Genomic DNA, 27,521 nt, shown 5'->3' on the forward strand with positions numbered 1-27,521 from the left:
CCCTCCTCTACTTAACACTCTATTCAACACAAAGGAGAATTACATTACAGTTCTCATTAACTCTTTATTTACATTAGTTTCACAGAAACCTTTTCTCACTCTTGCTCTCTCTCTCTCTGGCCCCAATGCTTCTTTTTCCAAGCCTTTTTCCACAGTAAGTCCCATTTAAATCTACCAATTCTCTCAAATTCCCCATACAACCAAAGGGGTGAATAGCCTTGAAACTCCAAATACATAATATACAAACAGAACAAAATGATTGTACAAAATGAAAATGTACACCAACTTATACTTAGAACACTTGGTAACAGAATAGTCCTATGTTGGACAAAAAGGTTAGCAAATAAAAGCTTATTAATGCAAGAAATTAAACATGAGAGTCTGCCTTTCTCTCCATGGACCAAGCTACAGGTAGGTAGCCGGAGCAACCTAAACTTCTAAATAAATTAAAGCGTCTCCTCAGAAGACTGTTTTCCAAAAGTACATGCTTCTATCCTTGGTGGAATCGCCTACTTCCACTGACTCTGAATAAAAAGAATCACAATTACTGGACATTATGGTCAGGGAGGAAATGTACATACAGTGAAATCAAATGTGCTGCAGATGTTGAAGACATTTTGAAGAAAGCATGAACTCAAGTGGTTACTTGACATACTGTGACGGCTTATACTCTTGGATAAGAGTTTACCAATTTTACGCTGTGCCTTAAAATGCATGGTCCATAACTGGGGAAAGACATTGCACATCTAAGCACTCTATAACTTTATATACTTATTGTGCCTCTGACCATTTCCCCAAAATAACTCAAGTTCTGAAAACAAAGCTGGACTCCAGGCAGTGTGTTCCTCATCTACTTATCCATTTCACATTCAACAAGCATCAGGTAGCCATGAACACAACAGCGGAGAATGAATAAATGTCTGTCCTTTACAGGCAATAAAGAGGTATTCATTGAAATATTTACCATTGAATACTCTGTTGCTACATCAGCAATTTAAACTCCAGTCCCTGAAGTGTACATGGTCGTCCTAATCTAGTAGCTTAAATCAGGTCCCTTAAATTTGACAGGATATTGAACTAAACAGCTGGCCCTTGTGTGTGTGTGGGGGGGGGGGGGGGGGGGGGGGGTGTAAAAACAATCCTTTTAAACACATACAGTGTTTTGTTTTTCTCCAATATCCCAAAACTATGTTAGCAATAGTGCAACGTAAAATGTCTTGCTACAGAATCAGCCCAGGTTTGGACCACATGACTATAAACTTAACAGGTTTATGGGTCTCTGCTTAATTAGACCAAAGAACATTATGCCCAAGTTGAATGTGAAGAGTCTAACTGCACAGTCCAGATAAAGGTAAGACAGGAAAAACCTCACTAACACAGTGCCAATTTACTGAGATTTCATTTCGGCTACCATTGAGAAATATTTGAGGAATGTGAGTGGAAGTAAGCTGAAAGACACTTAACATATTCCTGTAAAATATACTTCCCTTTGCAGCAAAGACATTCCCTTCAAACCAAAAGCTGGACTACACCCACTAGAAAAATATTGCAGAGAGATATAACATTAATATACTGCCATGTAATAGAAGCTGTCATATGTAAATCTACTAGACTGGTGCAAAATTAAACACTTACTGAGCGCAGCCCTACTCCTGGACATATTAGAGAATATCTACCAAGCTCTCCACACTGGCCAATTTTAAACATCCGCTAGTCATCCAAATATTGTATGAGAAGATTAAACAAAAGCATGTACCATTTTCAATACGAGAAAGCAACAAAACGTCTGGATTAAACACAGAAAAGGCTGTTGTGTCTAACTAGATCATGCAAACGACATGGATAAAAAGACTGTTCATTTGAAAAAAGTGGCAGTCAATGGTGACATTTCCAAGGCTTTGTAAATAAAGCAAAGTCAAAATTCACTGTATTTCTTGTCTTTAGGCATCGAAGCTCTTGGGATAAGACACCTGAAGGTAACGCTGTGTTCTTAATAAAAGGTCTTCTAAAACATTGTCTACTTGAAAGAGTGATGAAGAAGAAAGGAGTAAGGGTAGGCTTTTGAAACACTGCATTCTTAATGAACATGTGAAGGACAGCACTTTTGGGGGCGGGGGTGTTTTTGATGATTCATTCCAAAGGTCTAAAAACTGCTCAAGGACAGATTCTGTACCTCATATTAGCATTTTTTTCACTACAACTCTATAGTGCTCTATTCCTCAGACGTTTGGAGACTAAAGTTCCACAAGGAAATACAAGTTTAACAACTCTAAACTTAACACTTTGACAAATAGACATACTTTTGAAAGCTATGGATATAAAAGGGTCTCTCCAACTCTCCTTTTTCTTAAAAAAAAGTGCAATCCACCAGTCTCTCCTATTACCAACAAGACTCTTTTTTTGTAATGTCTTCAGGCATGTACTGACACTCCCGCGTCCACTTCAAAATATCACGTCTGTATCTTTGAAGTAGAATCTCTTCTGTTTAATGCGCTCAGGGTTTGATTGCCTTACGCAACATTAAGGAAGGTGGACTAATATATACTATAATTCTCAAAATCAAAGTTTTATAACAGAATCAAGGAGCCCTTCCTCTGCTGTACGTCTCATTTCTTGAATAGTGTCTGTACTCGGGGAGGGGCAGGAGTGGGGTCAGTCTAGAAGATGTTTTCGAGACCCCATTCGTGAGCGGTTGGAGCGTCGAATATCAAACTTGGAGTCTTTGCACCGCTGACAGGTGTATGTCTCAGGGACATTGGACTTGCGTATTTTGGCACAGGACAGATGGATCCAGGTATTGCAGGTGTTACACTCAATCATTGCCCTTCCTGCAAAGGGCTTCATACAGAAACATGTCACCAGATCCCAGGAGTCGTCATCTGTAAATAAATTATAATAACAAGTTAAAAATATGCAAATATAGGGATCAGTTATTAGACTTGTATGGAAAACCATTATTCACCCACATCAAATTACATGTTTATTTATTATTTTTATTAATAAGAACACAAATTCTTTTCCTGTAATATGGTACATTCAGCAAATGATCAGTAACTGTGCATTAAAATATGCAGCAAAATGTCACACCATTCAAGGATCTGAAAACTTGCCTGAATCGACCATGATATCCTCATCGTCTGCAGAGCCGTCTTCATCGCGGAACACTACCTGCTTTCCCTGGCGGATCACTGTCCTTGTGCCAGGTAAGCCCTCCATCTTCAACACCACTGCTTCCCCCTCCTGAAGCACTGAGCTTTCCCTGCTTTCCCCCCTGGACTCAGTGCTTGAGCTGGCAGGGGAATGCCAGACTGGACGCTCAGGCTCCGGCTCCTCTTTGCAAGGCATGCTGGACTGTGAGCTTGACCCTGGTGGAGAGCTCAGGTCCGAGTGAGCTGAATGCTTCATGTCCATGTATGAAGATGGTGTGGGGATGCTTAGGTAATCCTCTGGCTCTTCTTTTATGGCCCGGCTGATGCCAGAGATTGCTGCTCCAGGGCTGGATGGAAACTCTGGGAATGCGGAGTTGGGCTCATCAGCCTTGGTTTTTTCAGGTTTCCTTTTTTTCTTCTTGACTTTGTCGGCTTTCTTGTGTCCCTCGAGGAGCATGCCTGCCGATCTGGGCCGCTTCTGGAGCTCAGGGTCCTCGGCTGCTGGTCTCTTGAATCCAGGGAAGCTCTTTCGGCTTTTGGGCGGAGGCTCATCTGGTGACGGAAGTCCACAGCCCAGACGTGAGCTGTCCCAGCCATCACTGTCTGCAGTGCTGCCTGTGCTGTTTGGGGGGCTGGAACTGCTTCTCAGGGGTGCCTCCTGTAGACAAGGATAGACCAGGTTTTAATAACCAGATTCAATCTGGGCATTGCTTTTCTAACAAGAAAAGTATGTAAAAATGCATTGATTCTAGTAACATTCCCATGAGGTTATTTTCAAATGGTGTAAACCAAAATGTCATCTGTATTCGAGATTAAGAAGCTCTAAAGTTTCCTAACTAATCATAATAAAATCAAATAGTTTGTAGATCCAATATTAACACCCCCAAAATTATCATCGCATTCTGAAACTACATTTCTGGTTTACAAGTGAATGCAGTCGACATGGCTCAGTTTATAACCACTTTGTTTAGAAGTTCATATACTCACTACATATTTGGTGCCGACTGATGATAGCATGAATGAAAGAAAAAAAAAACTGTTTCATCTCTATAAAAGCTGCTGGGTATGGCACAATATTTATCACAACAAAGACCACACTGGAGCATGATGAGAATGTCTAACATCAAATGAAGGGGGTTCCTTTTGCAGCCTTATAAAACAAAGACAAGCTACATACCTTAGACTGCCAAGAAAAACTACATTACATATGAGTGTCTAGGAGTTATCACCCAGGGGTGATTTTGTACAAACATATACAGACCTTAAGTAGGCAACAAAAACCTAAGTATATGACTTTATATAGAAACCAAAGTGAAACCAAAGTGGTATAAACCAAAGTGAAATCATTGGGTGTGAGGATAAACCACAAAGTAAAATACTGCCAAAACATGAGCCACTTTAAGCACACTTTCACATTATCCCAATTCTGATGCAAGCTAAACCAAAGCCAAATTTTGTTGGGGGGATTTGTCAAGGTGCAGAAGATCTGCTGTGGCTTTGGAAAGCAAAAGTACTCACTGTACAAAATGGTCTGTGTAAAATCCCTTTTACTTCGGTGACATTTGTCTTCAGGCTACACTGCTTTTTTGCAATGGATATATGGATATTGAAGAAAGTACTATAGGAAGCAAAATCTCCCTAACCAAAGCTTTAGGGCCGTATGACAATATTCTGACTGCTAAATGATCAAATATTAAATATAAAAAAGAAAACACACATTTCAATTATACACTGTCATTGTGCAACCCACACAAAGATCTGATTGCAACAATGCTCCCACAATTCCCAAAAGGACTGTTACAGGTTGGTATGCTGAGGGCACACTTCACTGAAATTTCCAATTCATAACAAGACTTGTTCCTTGATTAGAAGGCTTAGAAATGAGAAATGCAGCAGCCATATTATAACAAATGATTTAACTGCAACCTTTCATGATTAGCCAACAGCAGGGGTGAGAACTGTGATGAATAACAAGAGTTTAATTGTAGAGTGCCACTCACAATAAGCACAGACATTCATGAATGACCAGGCATCAAGGGAGGAGGCTGACCTCTAACCCTACTCAAGCCCACCCAACCCCCGCAAGACCATATAAGCCATAAATGTCCTCAGGCCATGGTCTAGCCTTGATGTGCTCCATGGTTCCACCGAATGGAGAACCTGAAACGAAAGCATTTGGATGTGCACTGCTGCAGTGATGTATGGCATTAAAAGACAGGAACTGAGATGAGCATGGAGGAGACTGGAGTGGCCCTCTTACCCTGGAAGGGGGGGCTGAGGTTTTTTGGGGAGGGGGTCCCTCAGTGGCAGGGCAGCATTGGGGGAAAAGCAACTGAACAGCTGCCCACAGAGCCACCACCAATTCTGTGGATCAAACAGAGTATCAGCAAGCACAGTAGCTCAAAGGGCGAGAAAGGAATGAGACCCAAACACAGACTCCAACAAAACCCAGTACTGGGCAAGTGCTGAGAAAGTAAATCTGGAGGTGTATGTGAAATCCCTCATGTTCCTGAGGACAGGCAGTGAAGATAAGTCAGACGGCCTGTGTGCAAAGGTACTCAGGAGTTACTAAATCTGGTGGCATACCAAAAATCCCCCAAACACACGGTTTCCTTGACAAAAATACAGAGCTGAATGGGTAGTGAAGACAGGTCTGATACTACAGCCGTGAGCTGAGTGTGGTTGGAACAGTTTACTTGTACACCTTAAAAGGAAAGGCTCACACATATACAGACACACTGTGAACAAAAGACTTCACTCACCTCCTGTGGATATGGAATATAACCTGCATATGCCAGCACAAATGTGCAAAACTTGTTGAAATCTTCTACTGTCCTTTTCCTTCTGTACGTTGGACTATAGCCCTGCCAATCAACACAGAGTGTGGATCAATGAGTGCGTTGTTAAGTCTTTAAAAATAACAGTCTAAGAACATTGCATTCCAAAAACCAGTCTTGAATCAAATTCAGATTTTACATCCTGGGTTATTTATTTACTGACTTACAAAAGATTGAATCACTTGCTATATTCCCCCCATTCAGGGCTATTAACAGTTTGCCCCAACATTAGTTGTGAGAGTCTATACTCTTCTGACACAAGATGCAAGAATGCTGCTGTGAATATGTGTTTAATTCACACACAATAGCATTAGTGAGCTCAGATTATTTTAGGATTATATCTAAGTTTTTGATGGTGCTCCATCACTCCAGAGCTCAGTGCTGGGGATTGGAATTAGGCATGAAGTGTGACTGACCTAGAGTATCTCATTCTATTGAAGACTCTTTCTAGGGTGGCATTTTAAAGTAAATGAATTCACACATTTGAAGGGGAGAGCATGGAGGAAGACAGGCAGCTATTAGCTTTTTTTTCAACTGTAGCCAGCTAGCTGGTATTAGCAGACAGGACTACATTAACCAACATGTCAGAATTACTATTACTCATACTTCTGCTGTAAGAGCAGAAACATGTAGGGCCTAGTTATAGTATTGTAGCATATATTGGTAATGTTTATCTGCATGGTTATAAAAGGCATTATTAAAGTGGGTCAAAACTGTGGCTTTATGTTTAACCTGCATGTTCAACATGTCAGAAATAAATATATATGTGGGTATCAAAAGTTGACATTTGAGAGAAATCAGTTTGTTCTAAGCAAAGTGTTACGCGCTTTAATAACGCCCTGTTTGGTGGTTTGTGTGTGGAACATGGAGAATCCCGAGTGAATGAGGTAACGAGGAGGAGGCTAATTTTCCACAGCTAACTTCAACCGGCGCACAACAATCTCGACAGCTGGGTCTCAAACAGGGAGAAAACAGAACCAGCGTTTATATGTCTACAACCTAAAGGCTGAAATCCCGCCATTAAACTAATGACAACATAATGACGACGGAATTCCATCAGAAAGCGCAAACCGCTGCAGGCTACCGTTAGCTCGGTCACGGACACCAGTCTCCAGCTGCCACTGAAAGACATTTTGTGCTGTTTCTGTGTTTGTGGTCAGGAATGTTGTCAATTTTACGACAACATTTTAATACAAGACATTAACTGTAAAATTGGTCGTTTTACGTCGCTTTTACACTTGGGTCGACTCATTACATTCACATTAACACTAGCAACATTTATTTAGCAGCTAGTTGTCTAATTTGGGTCGAAAATAATTTGGCTCCTTTCTGACTACTTAGTGCACTACACCTGCATTCATGCACACATGTCCCTGCACTCAAAAAGGGCTAAATTTGTCTAGAATATAGGGGCTTAGATGTAACACATATACATACATATACTAACATAACATACATAACACATAGCGCACTATTTGAGGGAAAAATCTAATTTTTACAAGTTGTGGAGTGCACTAAATAGGGAGCAGGGCGCCATTTGAGACGCCACCTTAGAGTTAAACAGTTGACATACGGCTAGAGAAAAACTACGCTAAGGGGACACAAATAAATAAGCTTCAACATCTTGACAACAGCATTCATGTCTGCCCAAGAATATTTAAACATGCTTCCTTTACCTGTGAGTTAAACGCAGTCGTTGTTGTTACGTTAACGTTGCCGTTGTCCATTTCTGTGAAACGGGTGAAAAAAGTAACGTTAGCGCTAGTGGAATGTTCCTCAACCTGGAGTGGGAGAATTCACATCACAGCAAAACACGTAGCGGTACATAATACACATCTTTAGTAGCAATGAGTAGTTTTAATAAACTAGAACAATGGCAAAACAATGACTCACACACAAAAAATACTTATTTAATACAACCACTTAGCATAGAATATCCTAGTTAACTGTCTGCGGTAATAACGATATAGTAAACGTTACGCGGTCGTTAATTATTGATAAGGATGGGCTCCGTGTACAGCTGCGGTAGTGGGTTGTTTATAAAAGGTGTTCAAATGTCCACACTGCTTCTTTTTGTAGCCTGGATGATGTTAATACAATGTAACTGCTATGCTATTTAAGGTGGAATGGAAATTCTGTATTAGAAGCAGCTTCTGCCTCATGTTTCACTGTCGAGATGCAACTTGTGTCAAAGATGTAGCTAGGGACGGTTCCATAAGCAGTCCACCAAGTCCTATTATAAAAAAAAACTAGGCACTCTAGAGGATAAAGAAAGCCACAGAAAATAACCAACCCACGTCAAATGAAAAGGGTCAGTGACCAAATAGCTAACGTTAACTTTCGCCATAACAGCAGCACATTGCTGACTGCTAAACCCGGACTAGCCGTGTTTACTTAAAGAAAACACTGACAACAACGCATAACTGCTTCAAGAAACACCTGACAGTATGTTTGCGCAGCAAATGACAGCCACTGGGATTAAGCTCAGTTACAACACCTCAAAATATCCCAAAGCTCCAGCAAAACAGCTCAAATCAGCTAACGTAAGCGAGGTTAACGTTAACGTTAGCTTTTTCAGTTATAGCATTGGCTAGGTGATTAGCATCAAATAAATGTGTTTTAAAAAGTGACATCTCGGAAAGACACGCGTGATATTCTCACCTTATGTCGACGGTCAGGGGCAGGAGAACCCTCAGGGGTCAATTCTAATTTTTACATTTAACTTAAAACAGAAAACGATGCACTTCAGCAGCTGGAAACCTAACACGTTCCTACACCGAACACGACAAGACACACTCGGAAACTTAGACACGCTGTCAGCCCAAACGGTCTCAGTTTCTCAGAGCACTTCTTTAAAGAAACGCACGTTTAAGAGAAATCTGTTTTGTTTCTGAACTAAAGCCGAACGCCAGGAAAACAACGCCGCGACATCGAAGACAAGCATGGGCGGCCCTACGTCTTTACGTCATAATGGACGCGTGCCAGAACGCACGTCACCAGAGATCCTCACATCATGTGCAGCGCAGTGTTTACAGATCTACCGCCGCTCCGATGAAGTTGAAAAATACATGGAAACTGGAAAAAAATGCATTGCTTCTGAATTAATTAATGCATATGCGTGCGGACGACTTAATAATGCGTGAGAACGAGATATTTTATGTACGAATATAAAACTAGGTTACGAGGTAGACTGAGAAATTTAAACGCCACCTTCATATACCTTAAGTGAATTCTATTAAATCGTTCCCACTCCTTATTAAGTAATTCCCCGACATTATTAAGATATTCCCAAATAATTTTAAATAGTTCCCAGGTCTTTCTGTTTCCATCTTCATCATCTCTTTAAGGATGAATTATATACACAACCTTAATGGTGGTGCTAGTCTCACTGCCAAACACCTCCAGTGTCCTTGCATCCCAGGTTCGGTCCTCATCTAGGAAGCACAGTCTGTGAGGCGTTGCGTGTGTTCACCCTGTGTCTGTGTGGGTTTACTTTGGGTGCTCCAATGTCAGGGGTGGCCAATTTATTTATTTTTTTGCTAATATATTGGTATATTTCTGAAACAGTCTGTAATGTAACCATTCATATAATGTACCTTTTCTCAGGACATTAGAGATGCAATTTATGGTTATTTTCATAAAGATTAGTCTGCTGATTGGTTTTTAACATCTAATAAATATGTCTGATTTTAAGAGAGTTTGTTGTTCTGCAGTAAATGTAAAATTGTATCGGGATGGTTGTTGAAACTGATAATGTGGCACAAACAGCCACATCTAAAATATTGTTCATGTACAATTTACTCCCACAGTCCACATTTTGTACTCCTGACTAAGCAGGATAACTTAAAGCCAGAATCCAGGACTGTCCAATAGGAATGTCCCTCAGCTATTTTCCTGTTTGACTTGGGGCTTATGGTATCTGACAGAAGTTATAAGTCCCTTTGTGTGAAATACAGCCAGGAAAAGAAATTAAACAAAGATAACCCCCATGGTCCAAAAACACATGTTGGTTAGTGGATTGGCGACTCAAAGGTGTCCCTCCATAGGTTTTAATGTGTGGATGTGTGTCACCCTGGCAAGGACTAGCGCCCCCTCCTGGGTGTGTTCCCAGCTTGCAATCAGTGATTCCAGGTGGGCTCTGGACCTGCCGCGACCCTGAACTGGATAAGAGGTTACATACAATGAATGAATCTTGGAGATATTGGTGAATATCTCTTTGTAATATAGAGTGTTTAGTCATTCTGTTACAGTCTGTTATGACTGCATTTAAACTTTATTAGGAAGGGTGTTTCATTCTGTAATGTATAACAGTATCATTGCCTGCATTTGACCCCTGTTTCTCATTGCAAATGACACAAGATGGTAAAGGTCTTTCAAGTGTACATACGTTTTTGTGTGGTTTTATTTATGCATACCACAGTAACACCACACTGATAACAGTCCTCTGGTAAAATTGCTAACCTTACATTATTCTGGCTCATGTTGTATGATTTTAAAAGAGACAAAGTCTGGACAAAATCATCTGCCAAATACTGCCTTCACTAATGCACTTGTTACTGAATACAGACAAAAGTGTAAAGCCTTCCCAGGAAAAAATCAGGTAGATATTGTAGCAAAAGAGGAACAAGATAATACATTGGATAGCAGAGGAAATGTTGGATGGTCCATTGTTTTCCTCACTGTGGAGTGTTCAGTTTCCATCATTTTTATTTAGTTCCTTTTTCTCTTGTGTCACATTTTCCCTCAGTACAGTACAATTCAGCCTTGGTCTATACTGAACAAGATTATTGCTGAGAGTTACTGTTTATTTACTGTGGCAAAGGGTTAAACGTAAAGAGAAAGAGAAATGTGTCAGTGACATCACACAAGCACACCCCACCTGCACACACACACACACACACACACACACACACACACACAAACACACACAAACATTAACTCCACACTCATACTCAAGCTGGAGGACTGAGCCAGTGGAGCAGCTTGTCTCTCTGTGAGTAACATGCTTTATATCTTTCAATCTTGTATCTTATATCTTGTATTCAGCTTCAGTTATTGCATCGAATGTTCTGCCATGTCCTTATTGTGTTTTACAATGAAGAAGAGCTAAAGCAGGGCTACCATACAAGTCAGCACAGTGAAACCATGAAGAGGAGAAAAAGCACACAAGATAGACATTATTTAATACAAACCTATGGTCGTGAATATGATCAAATACAACTACAGACCATTGTAGCTCGGGATGTGGGGAGGAGGAAGAATGTGTTGTGCACGGAGGCTCAGAAATCATTGTTTTTTCTCCAGTTTCTTCAAAGAATTTAATAGCCACCATTACTACATTGTAGTACCATATTTACTTTTGCCATTTAGAATAACTGTAAGGTATCATTCAAGTGTTGAGAAACATATAAATTCTTTGGTTTCAATGGGGCACTGACAATATATTAATAAAAAAATAAAGTAGAAAAATGGAGAAAACAAACTCTACTGTAACAAGACATTATTCTCAGAAATCTTCATAAAATGCAGCTTGCAGTGTTTATGAAAATGAAGTGTCATACAGTTTTTTCAAAGCACCTGTGTTCAGTTTTAGTAGTTGGTTCTAATTTCAGCGTCTCTCTATTTATCCAGGTCACCACCTCAAACATATTCAGGGCAGTCTTCTGAAACACCTCAAGTTTCTATTGTTAATGAGCATTTTGACTGCAAATGAAATGAATGAGATGTGGTCTGTGAATTTACCACAGGAATGATATGTATTACATGTACAAAGTAATGAAAGTAGAAGAGAAGTAAAGCAGCGCTGTGTAAAAACTGAATGGTATGTCAGCTACAGTTCAGAATGTTATGCATGTGGGGGAATGTGGAAATGTTTTTTTCTGTGATCCTGCTAACATGGTTGATGCACAGAGCTGATTAACCAGTAGTGAAACCAGTTTTCAAACAGCAGCTACAAAGGGAGATTAATGAAGTTCCTCCATATTTTTAAGAGGGTAGTTGGGTGATGAATGAATTTAGATTCTAGACCACTTTGGGCTGAGATAGTCGTCAGCCCTCTTCCTTCTTCTACAATGTGAGGAGTGCTCAAGGGCATGAGGTGTCTGACACATGTTTCTAGACATCCATTCTGCCAGGAACTTCATCAATCTCCCAAGAAATCGTGAACTCCACCATGACACAGTAAATCAAAATCATACTGTCTTTTTTGTTTAGTGCCCAGTTTATAAGCAGTTCCAGCCCTAGTCCATTGTGTATTTATTTATTTGCAGGTTTCAGTAAACATTTGCTAAAATAGGGATAAAATGGCAAATAAGAATCTTCTCAAAAATCCAAATGGAGATGGTAAGGTCAAATTGTAATATATTTTTATAAAAATCTAACATGCTGTAATCTTTTAGACTACAGGATTATTAATTTAGATATTAACCATAAATGTACAATTTACTGATAATTATTTAATAGCTACTAAGAAAATAAGATAAATGCAACAGGGTTAAGGGGAAAAAAGCATGAAAAATGTCTTCCACAGGAAAAAAGAAAAGAAAAGAAACCCTGATTTTGTGCCTCTGTCTTTTCCAGACGGCCTGAAATACTGGGAATTGATAAAGAATGGAGGAGACCGATGGAAAGTGGAGGACATGCCTGGAGACTGTGGACCTGCCTTTATTGACAAAACTGTAACCAAATACTTCACCACCTCTTATCAGTAAGAGATTATGCATTAGTACTGTATTAAATATTGAGGAGATTTTATTCATATTTTATCAGTGATTTCAAACATCTACATAACATCACACAATTTAGTCTTGCTAATATTCATTATGAAATTATGGTTATTTGTACAAATGGACAAAAGTACAGACACAATCTAGGTTTCAATATAGCTATTAATATAGTTTGAATAATATGAAGTTAGAGAGAGAGAATAATAAGAAGAGGTATTGGGAGAGGGAGCATGAGTTTATATGTTATAGAAGCCAGCATATAAGTCTATAACAGTCCACTCTTTTAGGATGTGTCTCAAACAACAGGTGGTTGACCTGTTAGAAGAAGGTTTGACTGCTGAGGAGCTGGACCGTGGATCACCTGTCACAGTGGAGGACTGGTAATACCCTGCTTTTTCAATATTTCTGACACTTCAGTTCTCAGCTACTAAGTGACCCATTCCATTTGTTGTGTTTCTTTGTGTGTGTGTGTGTGTGTGTGTGTGTGTGTGTGTGTGTGTGTGTGTGTGTGTGTGTGTTCAGGTACTGTAGCCGTTCAGACTGTGGGTGTGTATACCAACTAACCGTACATCTGCTCGACAAAAATAAGGAAGTGATAGAGAATTTCAAAAAAGAGAGACTGGAAATTGATCCCGAAACTGATGGCTGCTTATGGAGACAGGTGGGACAACAAGCATTAGCCCTGTACTGCTGCTGTTGTAGCCATATTTTATAGTGCTTCAGACAACAAACATGTTGCTGACAAAGGCATGGTGTAATTGTATAGAACAGTTTCTAATTCAGCCATGTGAAGGACTGGCGCCCCCTCCAGGGTGTATTCCCATCTTGCGCCCAATGATTCCAGGTAGGCTCTGGACCCACCGCGACCCTAAATTGGATAAGCGGTTACAGATAATGAATGAATGAATGAGTTTCAAATTCATAGCTCATTGAAATGATTGGAGAGATTGTGTTCAAAATGCAGATTTTAAACTGTCTGTCCATAGCACTTGTGTATTTTCAGGAGATGTTTCTCTGGGTATATATATATATATACAGGGGTTGGACAATGAACCTGAAACACCTGTCATTGTAGTGTGGGAGGTTTCATGGCTAAATTGGACCAGAGCCTGGCGGCCAATCTTCATTAATTGCACATTGCACCAGTAAGAGGTTAAATAGCAGAGGGTAAGAGCACAGTTCTGCTCAAAATATTGCAATGCACACAACATTATGGGTGACATACCAGAGTTCAAAAGAAGACAAATTGTTGGTGCACGTCTTGCTGGCATTGTGTCCTGAAGGTGGTGCCGTGTATCAGGACGACAATGCACCAATACACAGCAAGACTGGTGAAAGATTGGTTTGATGAACATGAAAGTGAAGTTGAACATCTCCCATGGTCTGCACAGTCACCAGATCTAAATATTATTGAGCCACTTTGGGGTGTTTTGGAGGAGCGAGTCAGGAAACGTTTTCCTCCACCAGCATCACGTAGAGACCTGGCCACTATTCTGCAAGAAGAATGGCTTCAAATCCCTCTGACCACTGTGCAGGACTTGTATATGTCATTGCCAAGTTGAATTGATGCTGTATTGGCCGCAAAAGGAGGCCCTACACCATACTAATAAATTATTGTTTTAATATAAAACCAGGTGTTTCAGTTTCATTGTCCAACCCCTGTATGTATGTATATATATATAAAAAACTATAAACATTCATATACATTGAATGAACTTTAGGTCGGCATGGTGGTGCAGCACGTAGTGTCGCAGTCACACAGCTCCATGGACATGGAGGTTGTGGGTTCGATTCCCACTTCAGGTGTCTGTGAGGAGTTGGTGTGTTTTCCCTGTGTCCGCGTGGTAGGTGGATTGGCGACTCAAAAAGTGTCCGTAGGTGTGAGTGAGTGAGTCTGTGTGTTGCCCTGTGAAGGACTGGCGTCCCCTCCAGGGTGTATTCCTGCCTTGTGCCCAATGATTCTCTGGACCCACTGTGACCCTGAACTTGATAAGTGTTACAGATAATGGATGGATGGATGAATGAACTTTAGGGCAACACAGGACACACAGAAACGGGGAGAACACACCACCTCAAGGAATCTGGAGCTGTGTGACAGCAACGCTACCTGCTGTGTCACCTTGTAGCCCTAAAGTTCATTCAATATAAATCTAAATTCATTCAATATATATTATTGTTCATTCAATAAATCTCAGTGCTCATTCTATATATATCAAAGTTCATACAAATTAACTGATTATTATATGTGAGGGGGCAGGATACAGGTGTTTGCTTGATTTGAATAGTTAGAGCCAAATGAGGAATAACCACAGCCTGAACAAAGGACATTAAACTAGGAGAGCAACTGACTATTACCAATAAATGATGAGGCTATATGAGAATACATACAAACATCATCAAACATGAAGATGCAACCGAGGAACAAGGACCAAAACAAAAACGCAAGCATGTAGTCAGGAAGAGTTAACAGAACAAAACAGAAGCAGATAGGCTAGGAACAGCTAAACACATCTGTGAAGTAAAACCACCCAGTCAGTTTTTTGTGGGCTGTCTAAATCAGTAAACATGGGATACGACAAGTTGTTCTGATTTCCTTCTGCTTCTTACACAGAGAAGACTCCTTGGCTCTGGCACTAAACTGAACTTTGGCACATTCTCATTTAAAGGAACATGTGATCCAGGCTGTTAAATCAAAGGGAGAATGCTGCTGTTGTGTTTGATCCTTGTGGTAGTTTGACAATAATCATATCACAGATAGTTTTTTAGTTTCATTAAAATCCCAGAACTGTGTTCACTTGTGGAGAAGCAATGACATACAAATTATCAAAATGATGACTGATGTAGATTAAATGACATCACAGTTTATTGGGAATTATTTCTTTTTCACAGGTTCAACATACTTTTACTGAATATGGTCAAGGTCTGCGCTTCATCTCCTTTGAGCACGGTGGTAAAGACACCAAGTTCTGGAGCGGCTGGTATGGAGTGAGAGTAACTGCCAGCTCAATCTTTCTAGAGCTCTAAAAGCCCACTGCAAAAATTAAACTCATACAAGGGTTCTTTATTAAAGGAAATGATTACATATACAACCCGGAACATCTGAAGAACCTTTTGCACGTTTAAAAATACCTTGGCATCAGAAAAGGGTTCTTCAGATTGATGGCACCTTTCAGAGAAGGGTTCTATACGGCCCAAAAAGGGTTCTTCTATCATTATAATGTCAAGCTTGTTAAAATAAAAGAACCATTTTTTGGTGCTATATAGAACCCTTTTCTAAAAGATGCTGTAAAGAACCATGTATAGTACATTCTCCATCAATCTGAAGAACCCATTTACTATGAAAAAGGTTCTTCAATCGTTCAGGGTTCTATATAGAACCATCGTTTTAAAGCATGTAGAGACAAAAAGAGTCAGACTGATTGAATACTAATCTTGAATAGCAGCTAGATGAATTATAGCCTAGCTGTATTTTGGAGGACCAACTTGAGCTTAGATTTGTGCAACTTCAGATCTGGGCATATATGATATGACAAAGAGTTTCTTGGGTGAGGATTATGGGATAGCAGACTATTCAGCTGATGCTCTAAAAGAAAAAAATGTAGTGAAGGAGATAGGGATGAGAAGCTGCTCTCTGATGGTTGGACACCTCTTAACATGAGTGAAGTAACATACCCTAATGTTGAGCGCATGACCTACTAACATCTACCTCTGCTGATGTAGCTACCCCTGCTTGTACCTTCACTAATGCACTTTTCAGATCCAACTTGCATTTTGTCCTCGACTGTGTATAGAACGGGAAAAGTTCACTAAATAAAATCTATTTTATTTAAATGGATTCAGTTTGTCTTACTCTGAAGATACACACATTTAATTGTTTGTGTGGTTGGTGTGGTACAGTGGTTACACCATTGAGAGACCTGGGTTTGAGGAACAAGACCCTCCAAAATAATACATTGGATAACAGAGGGAACATTGGATGGTCCTGTTTCCACCTTTTTTTTTCATTTTGTTTTTCTCTAGTGTCACCTTTTCCCTCAGTACAGTATCTTACTGCCTTGGTCTATAATGAACAAGATTATTGCTGAGAGTTACTGTTTATTTACTGTGGCAAAGGGTTAAACGTAAAGAGAAAGAGAAATGTGTCAGTGACATCACACAAGCACACCCCACCTGCACACACACACACACACACACACACAAACACACACAAACATTAACTCCACACTCATACTCAAGCTGGAGGACTGAGCCAGTGGAGCAGCTTGTCTCTCTGTGAGTAACATGCTTTATATCTTTCAATCTTGTATCTTATATCTTGTATTCAGCTTCAATTATTGCATCGAATGTTCTGCCATGTCCTTATTGTGTTTTACAATGAAGAAGAGCTAAAGCAGGGCTACCATACAAGTCAGCACAGTGAAACCATGAAGAGGAGAAAAAGCACACAAGATAGACATTATTTAATACAAACCTATGGCCGTGAATATGATCAAATACAACTACAGACCATTGTAGCTCGGGATGTGGGGAGGAGAAAGAATGTGTTGTGCACGAAGTCTTGAGAAACATATAAATTCTTTGGTTTCAATGGGGCACTGACAATATATTAATAAAAAAATAAAGTAGAAAAATGGAGAAAACAAACTCTACTGTAACAAGACATTATTCTCAGAAATCTTCATAAAATGCAGCTTGCAGTGTTTATGAAAATGAAGTGTCATACAGTTTTTTCAAAGCACCTGTGTTCAGTTTTAGTAGTTGGTTCTAATTTCAGCGTCTCTCTATTTATCCAGGTCACCACCTCAAACATATTCAGGGCAGTCTTCTGAAACACCTCAAGTTTCTATTGTTAATGAGCATTTTGACTGCAAATGAAATGAATGAGATGTGGTCTGTGAATTTACCACAGGAATGATATGTATTACATGTACAAAGTAATGAAAGTAGAAGAGAAGTAAAGCAGCGCTGTGTAAAAACTGAATGGTATGTCAGCTACAGTTCAGAATGTTATGCATGTGGGGGAATGTGGAAATGTTTTTTTCTGTGATCCTGCTAACATGGTTGATGCACAGAGCTGATTAACCAGTAGTGAAACCAGTTTTCAAACAGCAGCTACAAAGGGAGATTAATGAAGTTCCTCCATATTTTTAAGAGGGTAGTTGGGTGATGAATGAATTTAGATTCTAGACCACTTTGGGCTGAGATAGTCGTCAGCCCTCTTCCTTCTTCTACAATGTGAGGAGTGCTCAAGGGCATGAGGTGTCTGACACATGTTTCTAGACATCCATTCTGCCAGGAACTTCATCAATCTCCCAAGAAATCGTGAACTCCACCATGACACAGTAAATCAAAATCATACTGTCTTTTTTGTTTAGTGCCCAGTTTATAAGCAGTTCCAGCCCTAGTCCATTTTGTATCTATCTATCTATCTATCTATCTATCTATCTATCTATCTATCTATCTATCTATCTATCTATCTATCATTATTTGCAGGTTTCAGTAAACATTTGCTAAAATAGGGATACAATGGCAAATAAGAATCTTCTCAAAAATCCAAATGGAGATGGTAAGGTCAAATTGTAATATATTTTTATAAAAATCTAACATGCTGTAATCTTTTAGACTACAGGATTATTAATTTAGATATTAACCATAAATGTACAATTTACTGATAATTATTTAATAGCTACTAAGAAAATAAGATAAATGCAACAGGGTTAAGGGGAAAAAAGCATGAAAAATGTCTTCCACAGGAAAAAAGAAAAGAAAAGAAACCCTGATTTTGTGCCTCTGTCTTTTCCAGACGGCCTGAAATACTGGGAATTGATAAAGAATGGAGGAGACCGATGGAAAGTGGAGGACATGCCTGGAGACTGTGGATCTGCCTTTATTGACAAAACTGTAACCAAATACTTCACCACCTCTTATCAGTAAGAGATTATGCGTTAGTACTGTATTAAATATTGAGGAGATTTTATTCATATTTTATCAGTGATTTCAAACATCTACATAACATCACACAATTTAGTCTTGCTAATATTCATTATGACATTATGGTTATTTGTACAAATGGACAAAAGTACAGACACAATCTAGGTTTCAATATAGCTATTAATATAGTTTGAATAATATGAAGTTAGAGAGAGAGAATAATAAGAAGAGGTATTGGGAGAGGGAGCATGAGTTTATATGTTATAGAAGCCAGCATATAAGTCTATAACAGTCCACTATTTTAGGCTGTGTCTCAAACAACAGGTGGTTGACCTGTTAAAAGAAGGTTACACTGCTGAGGAGCTGGACCATCAACCACCTGTCACAGTGGAGGACTGGTAATACCCTGCTTTTTCAATATTTCTGACACTTCAGTTCTCCAGCTACTAAGTGACCCATTCCATTTGTTGTGTTTCTTTTGTGTGTGTGTGTGTGTGTGTGTGTGTGTTCAGGTACTGTAGCCGTTCAGACTGTGGGTGTGTATACCAACTAACCGTACGTCTGCTCGACAAAAATAAGGAAGTGATAGAGAATTTCAAGACAGAAAGACAGGAAATTAATCCCAAAATTAATGGCTGCTCATGGAAACAGGTGGGACAACAAGCATTAGCCCTGTACTGCTGCTGTTGTAGCCATATTTTATAGTGCTTCAGACAACAAACATGTTGCTGACAAAGGCATGGTGTAATTGTATAGAACAGTTTCTAATTCATAGCTCATTGAAATGATTGGAGAGATTGTGTTCAAAATGCAGATTTAAAACTGTCTGTCCATAGCACTTGTGTATTTTCAGGAGAAGTTTCTCTGGATATATATATATAACTTTAGGGTGGCACGGTGGCGCAGCAGGTAGTGTCGCAGTCACACAGCTTCAGGGACCTGGAGGTTGTGGGCTCGATTCCCGCTCTAGGTGACTGTCTGTGAGGAGTGTGGTGTGTTCTCCCTGTGTCCGTGTGGGTTTCCTCCGGGTGCTCCGGTTTCCTCCCAAAGTCCAAAAACACATATTGGTAGGTGGATTGGCGACTCAAAAAATGTCCGTAGGTGTGAATGTGTGTGTGTTGCCCTGTGAAGGACTGGCGCCCCCTTCAGGGTGATTCTCTGGACCCACTGTGACCCTGAACTTGATAAGTGTTACAGATAATGGATGGATGGATGAATGAACTTTAGGGCAACACAGGACACACAGAAACGGGGAGAACACACCACCTCGAGGAATCTGGAGCTGTGTGACAGCAACGCTACCTGCTGTGTCACATTGTAGCCCTAAAGTTCATTCAATATAAATCTAAATTCATTCAATATATATTATTGTTCATTCAATAAATCTCAGTGCTCATTCTATATATATCAAAGTTCATACAAATTAACTGATTATTATATGTGAGGGGGCAGGATACAGGTGTTTGCTTGATTTGAATAGTTAGAGCCAAATGAGGAATAACCACAGCCTGAACAAAGGACATTAAACTAGGAGAACAACTGACTATTACCAATAAATGATGAGGCTATATGAGAATACATACAAACATACTTTTTTCAGGTATGGTCAAGGTCTGCGCTTCATCTCCTTTGAGCACGGTGGTAAAGACACCCAGTTCTGGAAAGGCTGGTATGGAGTGAGAGTAACTGCCAGCTCAATCTCTCTACTGGGCTAAAAGCCCACTGCAAAAATTAAACTCTTACAAATAACTGATTAATTATTATTTACATTTTTTAAATTGAATAATTGAAAAAATGATTATACAAGGGTTCTTTATTAAAGGAAGTGATTACATATACAAACCGGATTCCAAAAAAGTTGGTGTAACATTTTAAAGGAAAAATATGTTGATTCAAAATTTCAGTGTCAACAAATCCCAAAAATGTTGGGACAAGTAGCAAGTGGCTGGAAAAATGAAAATGAGCATATAACGAACAGTTGAAAGGCCAATTAACACTAATTAGGTCAATTGACAACATGATTGGGAATAAAAAGAGCTTCTCAGAGTGTCAGTGTCTCACTGAAGCCAAGATGGTAAGAGGATCACCAATTTCACCATTGTTGCGCAGAAAGATAGTGCAGCGATACCAGAATGGTGTTACCCAGCGTAAAATAGCAAAGACTTTTAAGTTATCATCATCAACCGTTCATAACATCATCAAAAGGTTCAGAGAATCTGGAACAATTGCTGTGCGTAAGGGTCAAGGCCGTAAAACTCTACTGGATGCTTGTGATCTCCAAGCCCTTAAACGTCACTGCACCTCAAACAGGAATGCCACTGTCAAGGAAATAACAGAATGGGTTCAGGAATACTTCCAGAAAGCATTGTCAGTGAACACAATCCACCGTGCCATCCGCCGTTGCCAGCTGAAACTCTACAGTGCAAAAGGGAAGCTATTTCTAAGCAAGCTCCACAAGCTCAGATGTTTGCACTGGGCCAGGGGTCTTTTAAAATGGAGTGTGGCAAAATGGAAGACTGTTCTGTGGTCAGATGAGTCACGATTTGAAGTTCTTTATGGAACACTGGGACACCATTTCATCCGGACCAGAGAGGACAAGGATAACCCAAGTTGTTACCAACGCTCCGTTCAGAAGCCTGCATCACTGATGGTATGGGGTTGCATGAGTGCTTGTGGCATGGGCAGTGGTAAAAAATGGCCTTGTCCCTACATTTTTGGGATTTGTTGATGCCATGACATTTTGAAGCAACGTATTTTTCCCTTAAAATGATACATTCTCCCAGTTTAAACTTTTGATCTGTGATTTGTGTTCTATTCTCAATATAATATTAGATGTTGGCACCTCCACATCATTGCATTCAGTTTTTATTCACAATTTGTTTAGTGTCCCAACTTTTTTGGAATCCGGTTTGTAAAACCCTGAACATCTGAAGAACCTTTTGCATGTTTAAAAATAACTTGGCATCAGAAAAGCGTTCTTCAGATTGATGGCACCTTTCAGAGAAGGGTTCTATACGGCCCAAATAGGGTTCTTCTATCATTATAATGTCAAGCTTGTTAAAATAAAAGAACCATTTTTTGGTGCTATATAGAACCCTTTTCTAAAAGATGCTGTAAAGAACCATCTATAGTACATTCTCCATCAATCTGAAGAACCCATTTACTATGAAAAAGGTTCTTCAATCGTTCAGGGTTCTATATAGAACCATCATTTTAAAGTGTGTAGAGACAAAAAGAGTCAGACTGATTGAATACTAATCTTGAATAGCAGCTAGATGAATTATAGCCTAGCTGTATTTTGGAGGACCAACTTGAGCTTAGATTTGTGCAACTTCAGATCTGGGCATATATGATATGACAAAGAGTTTCTTGGGTGAGGATTATGGGATAGCAGACTATTCAGCTGATGCTCTAAAGGAAAATGCAGTAGTGAAGGAGATAGGGATGAGAAGCTGCTCTCTGATGGTTGGACACCTCTTAACATGAGTGAAGTAACATACCCTAATGTTGAGCGCATGACCTACTAACATCTACCTCTGCTGATGTAGCTACCCCTGCTTGTACCTTCACTAATGCACTTTTCAGATACAGCTTGCATATCGCACCAGAGTGATTTTGTTCTTGATTGTGTATAGAACGGGAAAATATCACTAAAAATGCATTTTACTTATTATTATTGTTTGTGTGGTTGGTGTGGTACAGTGGTTACACCATTGGGAGACCTGGGTTTGAGGAACAAGACCCTCCAAAATAATACATTGGATAACAGAAAAAAACGTTGGATGGTCCCGTTTCCACCTTTTTTTTTCCATTTCCATTTCCATTTCCTTTTTCTCTAGTGTCACCTTTTCCCTCAGTACAGTATCTGCCTTGGTCTATAATGAACAAGATTATTGCTGAGAGTTACTGTTTATCAGTGACGTTTTGTCCGTTAGATAACATGGCTGCAGTGAGATCATGTTTCAGTGAAATCACACAAGCACACCCCAACTGCCCACACACACACACACATTAACTCCACACTCGTATTGAAGCTGGAGGACTGAGCCAGTGGAGCAGCTTGTCTCTCTGTGAGTAACATGCTTTATATCTTTCAATCTTGTATCTTATATCTTGTATTCAGCTTCAATTATTGCATCAAATGTTCTGCCATGCCCTTATTGTGTTTTACAATGAAGAAAATGAGTCAGCTGTTTGAGCTAAAGCAGGGCTAGCATGCAAGCTTAGCAAAGTGAAACCATCCCGAAGGGAAAGAGCACACAGAATACTGTTTAACACAAAACAATGGCTGTGGTTCGATGTGAACAGAATATGATCAAATACAACTACAGGTCACTGTAGCTCGGGATGTGGGGAGGAGAAGGAATGTGTTGTGCACAGAGGCTCAGAAATGATAGTGTGCAGATTTCTCCAGCAACTGGCCCAGTCCGGTCTGGAAAGGCATGTCCCCAGCAGCTTTGTGTGCAGCTTTCTGTTGGAAACCCAATGTAGAGGATTTCATAAATATTATGAACTCCTGCAGATCTCTGTGAAAGAATTTACTAGACACCACTACTATATTATACCTGATTTTTATATTGTCATATATTACATGGAACTGGAATTACTGTAAAATATTATTGAAGTGTCATGAAGTATATTTTTTTGTTGGTTTCAATGGGTTCCAAAAAAACTATAAGATGTTATTCTCATTAATCTTCATAAAATGTAGCTTGCAGTGTTTATGAAACCAAAGTGTCTTCACTTTTGTTCACACAACTAATGTTCAGGTTTAGTACTTGGTTCTAATTTCAGTTTCTCTCAATTTATCCAGGTCACCACCTCAAACATATTCAGGGCAGTCTTCTGAAACACCTCATCAAGTTTCAATTGGTAAAGACTTCCACTGAAAGAAAACATATATTTTTCCATCACCTGTAAAATTACTGTTTTGGGAGATTCATGTTTTTCATTGGACAGTGATGATGTGGGGGATATTTGTTAAGGATGTGGTAATGTTTTTTCCATGATCCTGCTAATATGGTTGATGCCCATAGTTGTTTAACCAGTAGCTGGGTTGAGTTTCCATGTTCTCCCTGTGTCTGCATGGGTTTCCTCCCACAGTTCAAAAACATGGAAGTTAGATGAACTGGCTTCTGTAATAACTGTCCTGGTGTTTGCGTGAATGAGTGTGTATGTGAATGAATGTCTGTATTTGTGAGTGAATGTGTGTGAGCCCAGATGGATTGGTGCTCTATCCTGGGTGAAACCCTAGTGCCCGATGCAGTCCTCCATGTGGACGGTCGTTCCTGGTCGAGAGTACGCTCTGCACATTTTTCTGCAGCTTCTCCTCAGTGTGTTTGCGGATTAAGTGTTGAATGGAATGGAGTTCTGAGCCGTGTTGAATTTAAAGCATCCTTGGGTATATAGAAAGGCGCAATATAAGTGTAACGATAAATAGTGAAACCAGTTTTCAAACAGCAGCTACAAAGGAATTTTATGCATATTTTTAAGGGGGGTAGTATGAATGAATTTAGGTTCTAGACCACTTTGGGCTGAGATAGTTGTCAGCCCTCTTTCCTTCTTCTACAATGTGAGGAGTGCTCAATGGCATGAGGTGTCTGACACATGTTTCTAGACATTCATTAATCTCCCAAGAAATCGTGAACTCCACCATGACACAGTAAATCATAAAGTCATACTGCCGTTTTTGTTTAAAAGCAGTTCCAGCCCTAGTCCTATATATATATATATATTTTTTTTTGCTAATATAGGAATAAAATGGCAAGAAGGAATCTTCTCAAAAATCCAAATGGAGATGGTAAGTCAAGTTGTAATATATTATAATTAATTATTTAATAACTACTAAGAAAATAATATGAATGTCATTGGGGCTAAGAGAAGAAAAGCATGAAAAAAAATGAAACCCTGATATTTTCCAGACGACCTGGATTACTGGGACTTGATAGAGAATGGAGGAGACGAATGGAAAGTGGAGGACATGCCTGGAGACTGTGGACATGCCTTTAATGACGAAACTGTAACCAAATACTTCACCACCTCTTTTGAGTAAGAGATTATGCGTTAGTACTGTATTAAATATTGAAGAGGTTTTAGTCAGATTTTATCAGTGATTTCAAACACGCTTTGTATTAAATAAAATAACCTCTTGGGGGTGTGACTTCAGACATCTACATAACATCACACAACTGGCACACAACTAAATCATCAGTTTCTGGCCTTAAACCATGTGGAATTATAAAGCCATTTCAAATAGTCTTTTATTAAATATTGATTATGACACCACTATGTACATTATTGGCAATAATCCTTTCTTATATTAGTCTCATGTTTAAATTCATAAAGGACTACAACAGTGCCAAAACTCTGTAATACATGAGAGAGAGAGAATATAATAATATGAAAAGTTACAGTGAGAGTAAGTATATGTGTTAAAGTCTATAACGGTCCACTTTTTTTAGGCTGTGTCTCAAACAACAAGTGGTCGACCTGTTGGAAGAAGGTTACACTGCTGAGGAGCTGGACCATCAACCACCTGTCACAGTGGAGGACTGGTAATACCCTGCTTTTTCCATACTTCTGACACTGAATCTCCAGCTACTAAATGACCAATCTCGTTTGTTGTGCTTCTTGTGTGTGTTTCGTGTGTGTGTTCAGGTACTGTAGTCGTACAGACTGTGGGTGTGTATACCAACTGAACGTACGTCTGCTGAACGAGAATCAGGAAGTGATAGAGGAGTTTATTCCAGAGAACGTAAAGATTGACCCCGACACTGATGACTGCTCATGGAGACAGGTGGGACAACAAGCATGACTCCTGTACTGCTGCCATTGTAGCCATATTTTATAGCATTTCAGAATACATACATGTTGCTGACAAAGGCATGGTGCAATTTTACTGAATTATTTTATTGGATCAGAATCATATATTTTCTAAACTATATTCTCTAGCCCATATTTAAATGTAAAAATTAACATTTTAGCATTTTAGAATGCATTTAAAGGGAATTTATTATGAAAACATAATGTATTAGTTGGGGCACATGGAATGCAGAGCATTATTAAAATACAGTACACTCTTAATCTCAGCCTCTTCAGTTACAGTAGCTTTCACATATAGTTTTTATTGGACTCACAACAGCAGCTCGTAACTTCACCTCAAACTGTTTTGAAGAGGTTTATATGCTGCTTGAGCTGATGGCCGACGAAAATCTCCAGCAAAAGATGAATGTGCGACAAGGAAAACTGATCTGTGAGAACTGAGGTGCAGAGCCTGGTTCAGTCAAAGAAAACAAAGCAAACAAGCAAAAAAAACAAACAAACAAACAAAAAAAACACGCTAATACACGATGAGTAAACAGCGCCTAAATTTACCGCCTTTGTTGTTGTGGTTTTCAAAGCCTGTGAGTCACGTAAGAGATGGCGTTTTGCGACGTCACTGGCTCTGTGCACTGGACAAGCACCAATAGAGCGCAGGTACTTTAGAACAGTCTCGCCTCCTCGTCTCAGTCTCTCCAATCACAGCACCGGACCTGTGTATGTGAGCGCGCACAAAGGCAAGATTAAACCGAGCAAAATATGCTGAGAAATAACAGCTGTGGCTCGTTCTCCTTTAAAGGAACATGTGATCCAGGCTGTTAAGACAGAGGGAGAATGCTGCGGTGGTGTTTGATCCTTGTCGTAGTTTGTAGGAACATGTGGTAGGTGTGGTTGACAAAAATCACACCACAGATGTTTCATTAAAATCCCAGAACTGTGTTCACTTGTGGAGAAGGAATGAAATATTCTTTCATTCTTTCTTTATCTGTAAGCACTTATCCAGTTCAGGGTCGCGGTGGGTCCAGAGCCTACCGGGAATCATTGGGCGCAAGACGGTAATACACCCTGGAGGGGGCGCCAGTCCTTCACAGGGCAACACACACTCACACACACACACACACACATTGACTCACACACACACACCTACAGACACTTTTGAGTCCCCAATCCACCAACCAACGTGTGTTTTTGGACTGTGGAAGGAAACTGGAGCACCCGGAAGAAACCCACACGGACACGGGGAGAACACGGAATGACATATAAATTATCAAATTGATGACTGATGTAGATAAAATGACATCACAGTTTATTGGAAATTATTTCTTTTTCACAGGTTCAACATACTTTTACTGAATATGGTCAAGGTCTGCGCTTCATCTCCTTTGAGCACGGTGGTCAAGACACCAAGTACTGGAGCGGCTGGTTTGGAGTGAGAGTAACCGCCAGCTCAATCTTTCTAGAGCTCTAAAAGCCCACTCTGGAAGAGCAGAGATAAACAGAGTCAGGCTGGTTGAATACTAATCCTGAATGGCTGGTAAATGAGATATGGCTTGGCTGCTTTTTGGAGGACCAACTTTAGATCTGTGAAGGAGATAGGGATGAGAAGCTGCTCTCTGATGGTTGGACACCTCTTAACATGCTTGAAGTAACATACCCTAATGTTGACCTACTAACATCTACCTCTGCTGATGTAGCTACCCCTGCTTATACCTTCACTAATGCACTTTTCAGATCCAGTTTGCATATCTCACCCGAGTGATTTTGTCCTTGATTGTGTATAGAACGGGAAAAGATCACTAAATAAAATGCATTTTACTCAGATGATTTCCGTTTTTCTTGCTCTGAAGATACACACATTTAACTGACTGTCCTTTGCACCAGTTTGAAGAGAGATTGTTTACACTTTTACAGATAGGTCAAAATCCCTCATAACAAATGAAGGTGCACCCCTAGATGTTTCTTTTCTTAGTGCATTGTTTGCCTAATAGAAAAGCTCATAGTGGAATGCAGCTGAGTTTAGGGTCATGCTCAATGCCAAGAATCAGCAAGTGGTGTTTAAA

The 27,521-nt window shown here is 39.7% G+C and overlaps 3 protein-coding genes across 11 annotated transcripts; 2 read left to right on the plus strand and 1 right to left on the minus strand.

The window, feature by feature from the left end:
* Nucleotides 1-29: 29 nt before the first annotated feature.
* On the minus strand, nt 30-8,943 carry phf13 (PHD finger protein 13). The gene is made up of 5 exons (XM_066671170.1): nt 8,648-8,943; nt 7,663-7,715; nt 5,912-6,013; nt 3,111-3,807; nt 30-2,879 (listed from the first exon to the last, which is right to left on the minus strand). The coding sequence occupies exons 2-5, from the start codon at nt 7,711-7,713 to the stop codon at nt 2,653-2,655; spliced, it is 1,077 nt and encodes a 358-aa protein (XP_066527267.1). The 5' UTR covers nt 7,714-7,715; nt 8,648-8,943; the 3' UTR covers nt 30-2,652.
* Nucleotides 8,944-10,900: 1,957 nt separating this feature from the next.
* On the plus strand, nt 10,901-16,512 carry LOC136697196 (F-box only protein 2-like). Of its 6 annotated transcripts, XM_066672205.1 has the most exons (7): nt 10,903-10,979; nt 11,618-11,807; nt 12,256-12,328; nt 12,566-12,692; nt 12,999-13,091; nt 13,234-13,372; nt 15,601-16,512. In XM_066672205.1, the coding sequence occupies exons 3-7, from the start codon at nt 12,289-12,291 to the stop codon at nt 15,733-15,735; spliced, it is 534 nt and encodes a 177-aa protein (XP_066528302.1). In that variant the 5' UTR covers nt 10,903-10,979; nt 11,618-11,807; nt 12,256-12,288; the 3' UTR covers nt 15,736-16,512. The 6 variants fall into 6 exon arrangements, with proteins under 6 accessions (XP_066528305.1, XP_066528302.1, XP_066528304.1 ...); XM_066672207.1 differs by lacking the exon at nt 12,256-12,328; XM_066672204.1 differs by lacking the exon at nt 11,618-11,807 and having other exon boundaries at nt 10,923-10,979.
* Nucleotides 16,513-16,906: 394 nt separating this feature from the next.
* LOC136697708 (F-box only protein 2-like) lies at nt 16,907-27,274 on the plus strand. 4 transcript variants are annotated; one of them, XR_010802740.1, is made up of 8 exons: nt 16,907-16,983; nt 17,505-17,694; nt 18,205-18,277; nt 18,515-18,641; nt 18,948-19,040; nt 19,155-19,293; nt 20,243-22,712; nt 23,456-23,515. XR_010802740.1 is itself a non-coding variant. In XM_066672930.1 (7 exons), exons 3-7 carry the CDS (start codon nt 24,403-24,405, stop codon nt 26,927-26,929), a joined length of 534 nt encoding a protein of 177 aa, XP_066529027.1. In that variant the 5' UTR covers nt 19,397-22,712; nt 23,456-23,514; nt 24,396-24,402; the 3' UTR covers nt 26,930-27,274. The 4 variants fall into 4 exon arrangements, 1 of the variants encoding a protein (XP_066529027.1); XR_010802738.1 differs by having other exon boundaries at nt 17,505-18,277; XR_010802739.1 differs by lacking the exon at nt 17,505-17,694 and having other exon boundaries at nt 16,943-16,983.
* Nucleotides 27,275-27,521: the final 247 nt, after the last annotated feature.

Source organism: Hoplias malabaricus, chromosome 5 (genome assembly GCF_029633855.1).
Source record: "Hoplias malabaricus isolate fHopMal1 chromosome 5, fHopMal1.hap1, whole genome shotgun sequence".
NCBI lineage: Eukaryota > Metazoa > Chordata > Actinopteri > Characiformes > Erythrinidae > Hoplias > Hoplias malabaricus.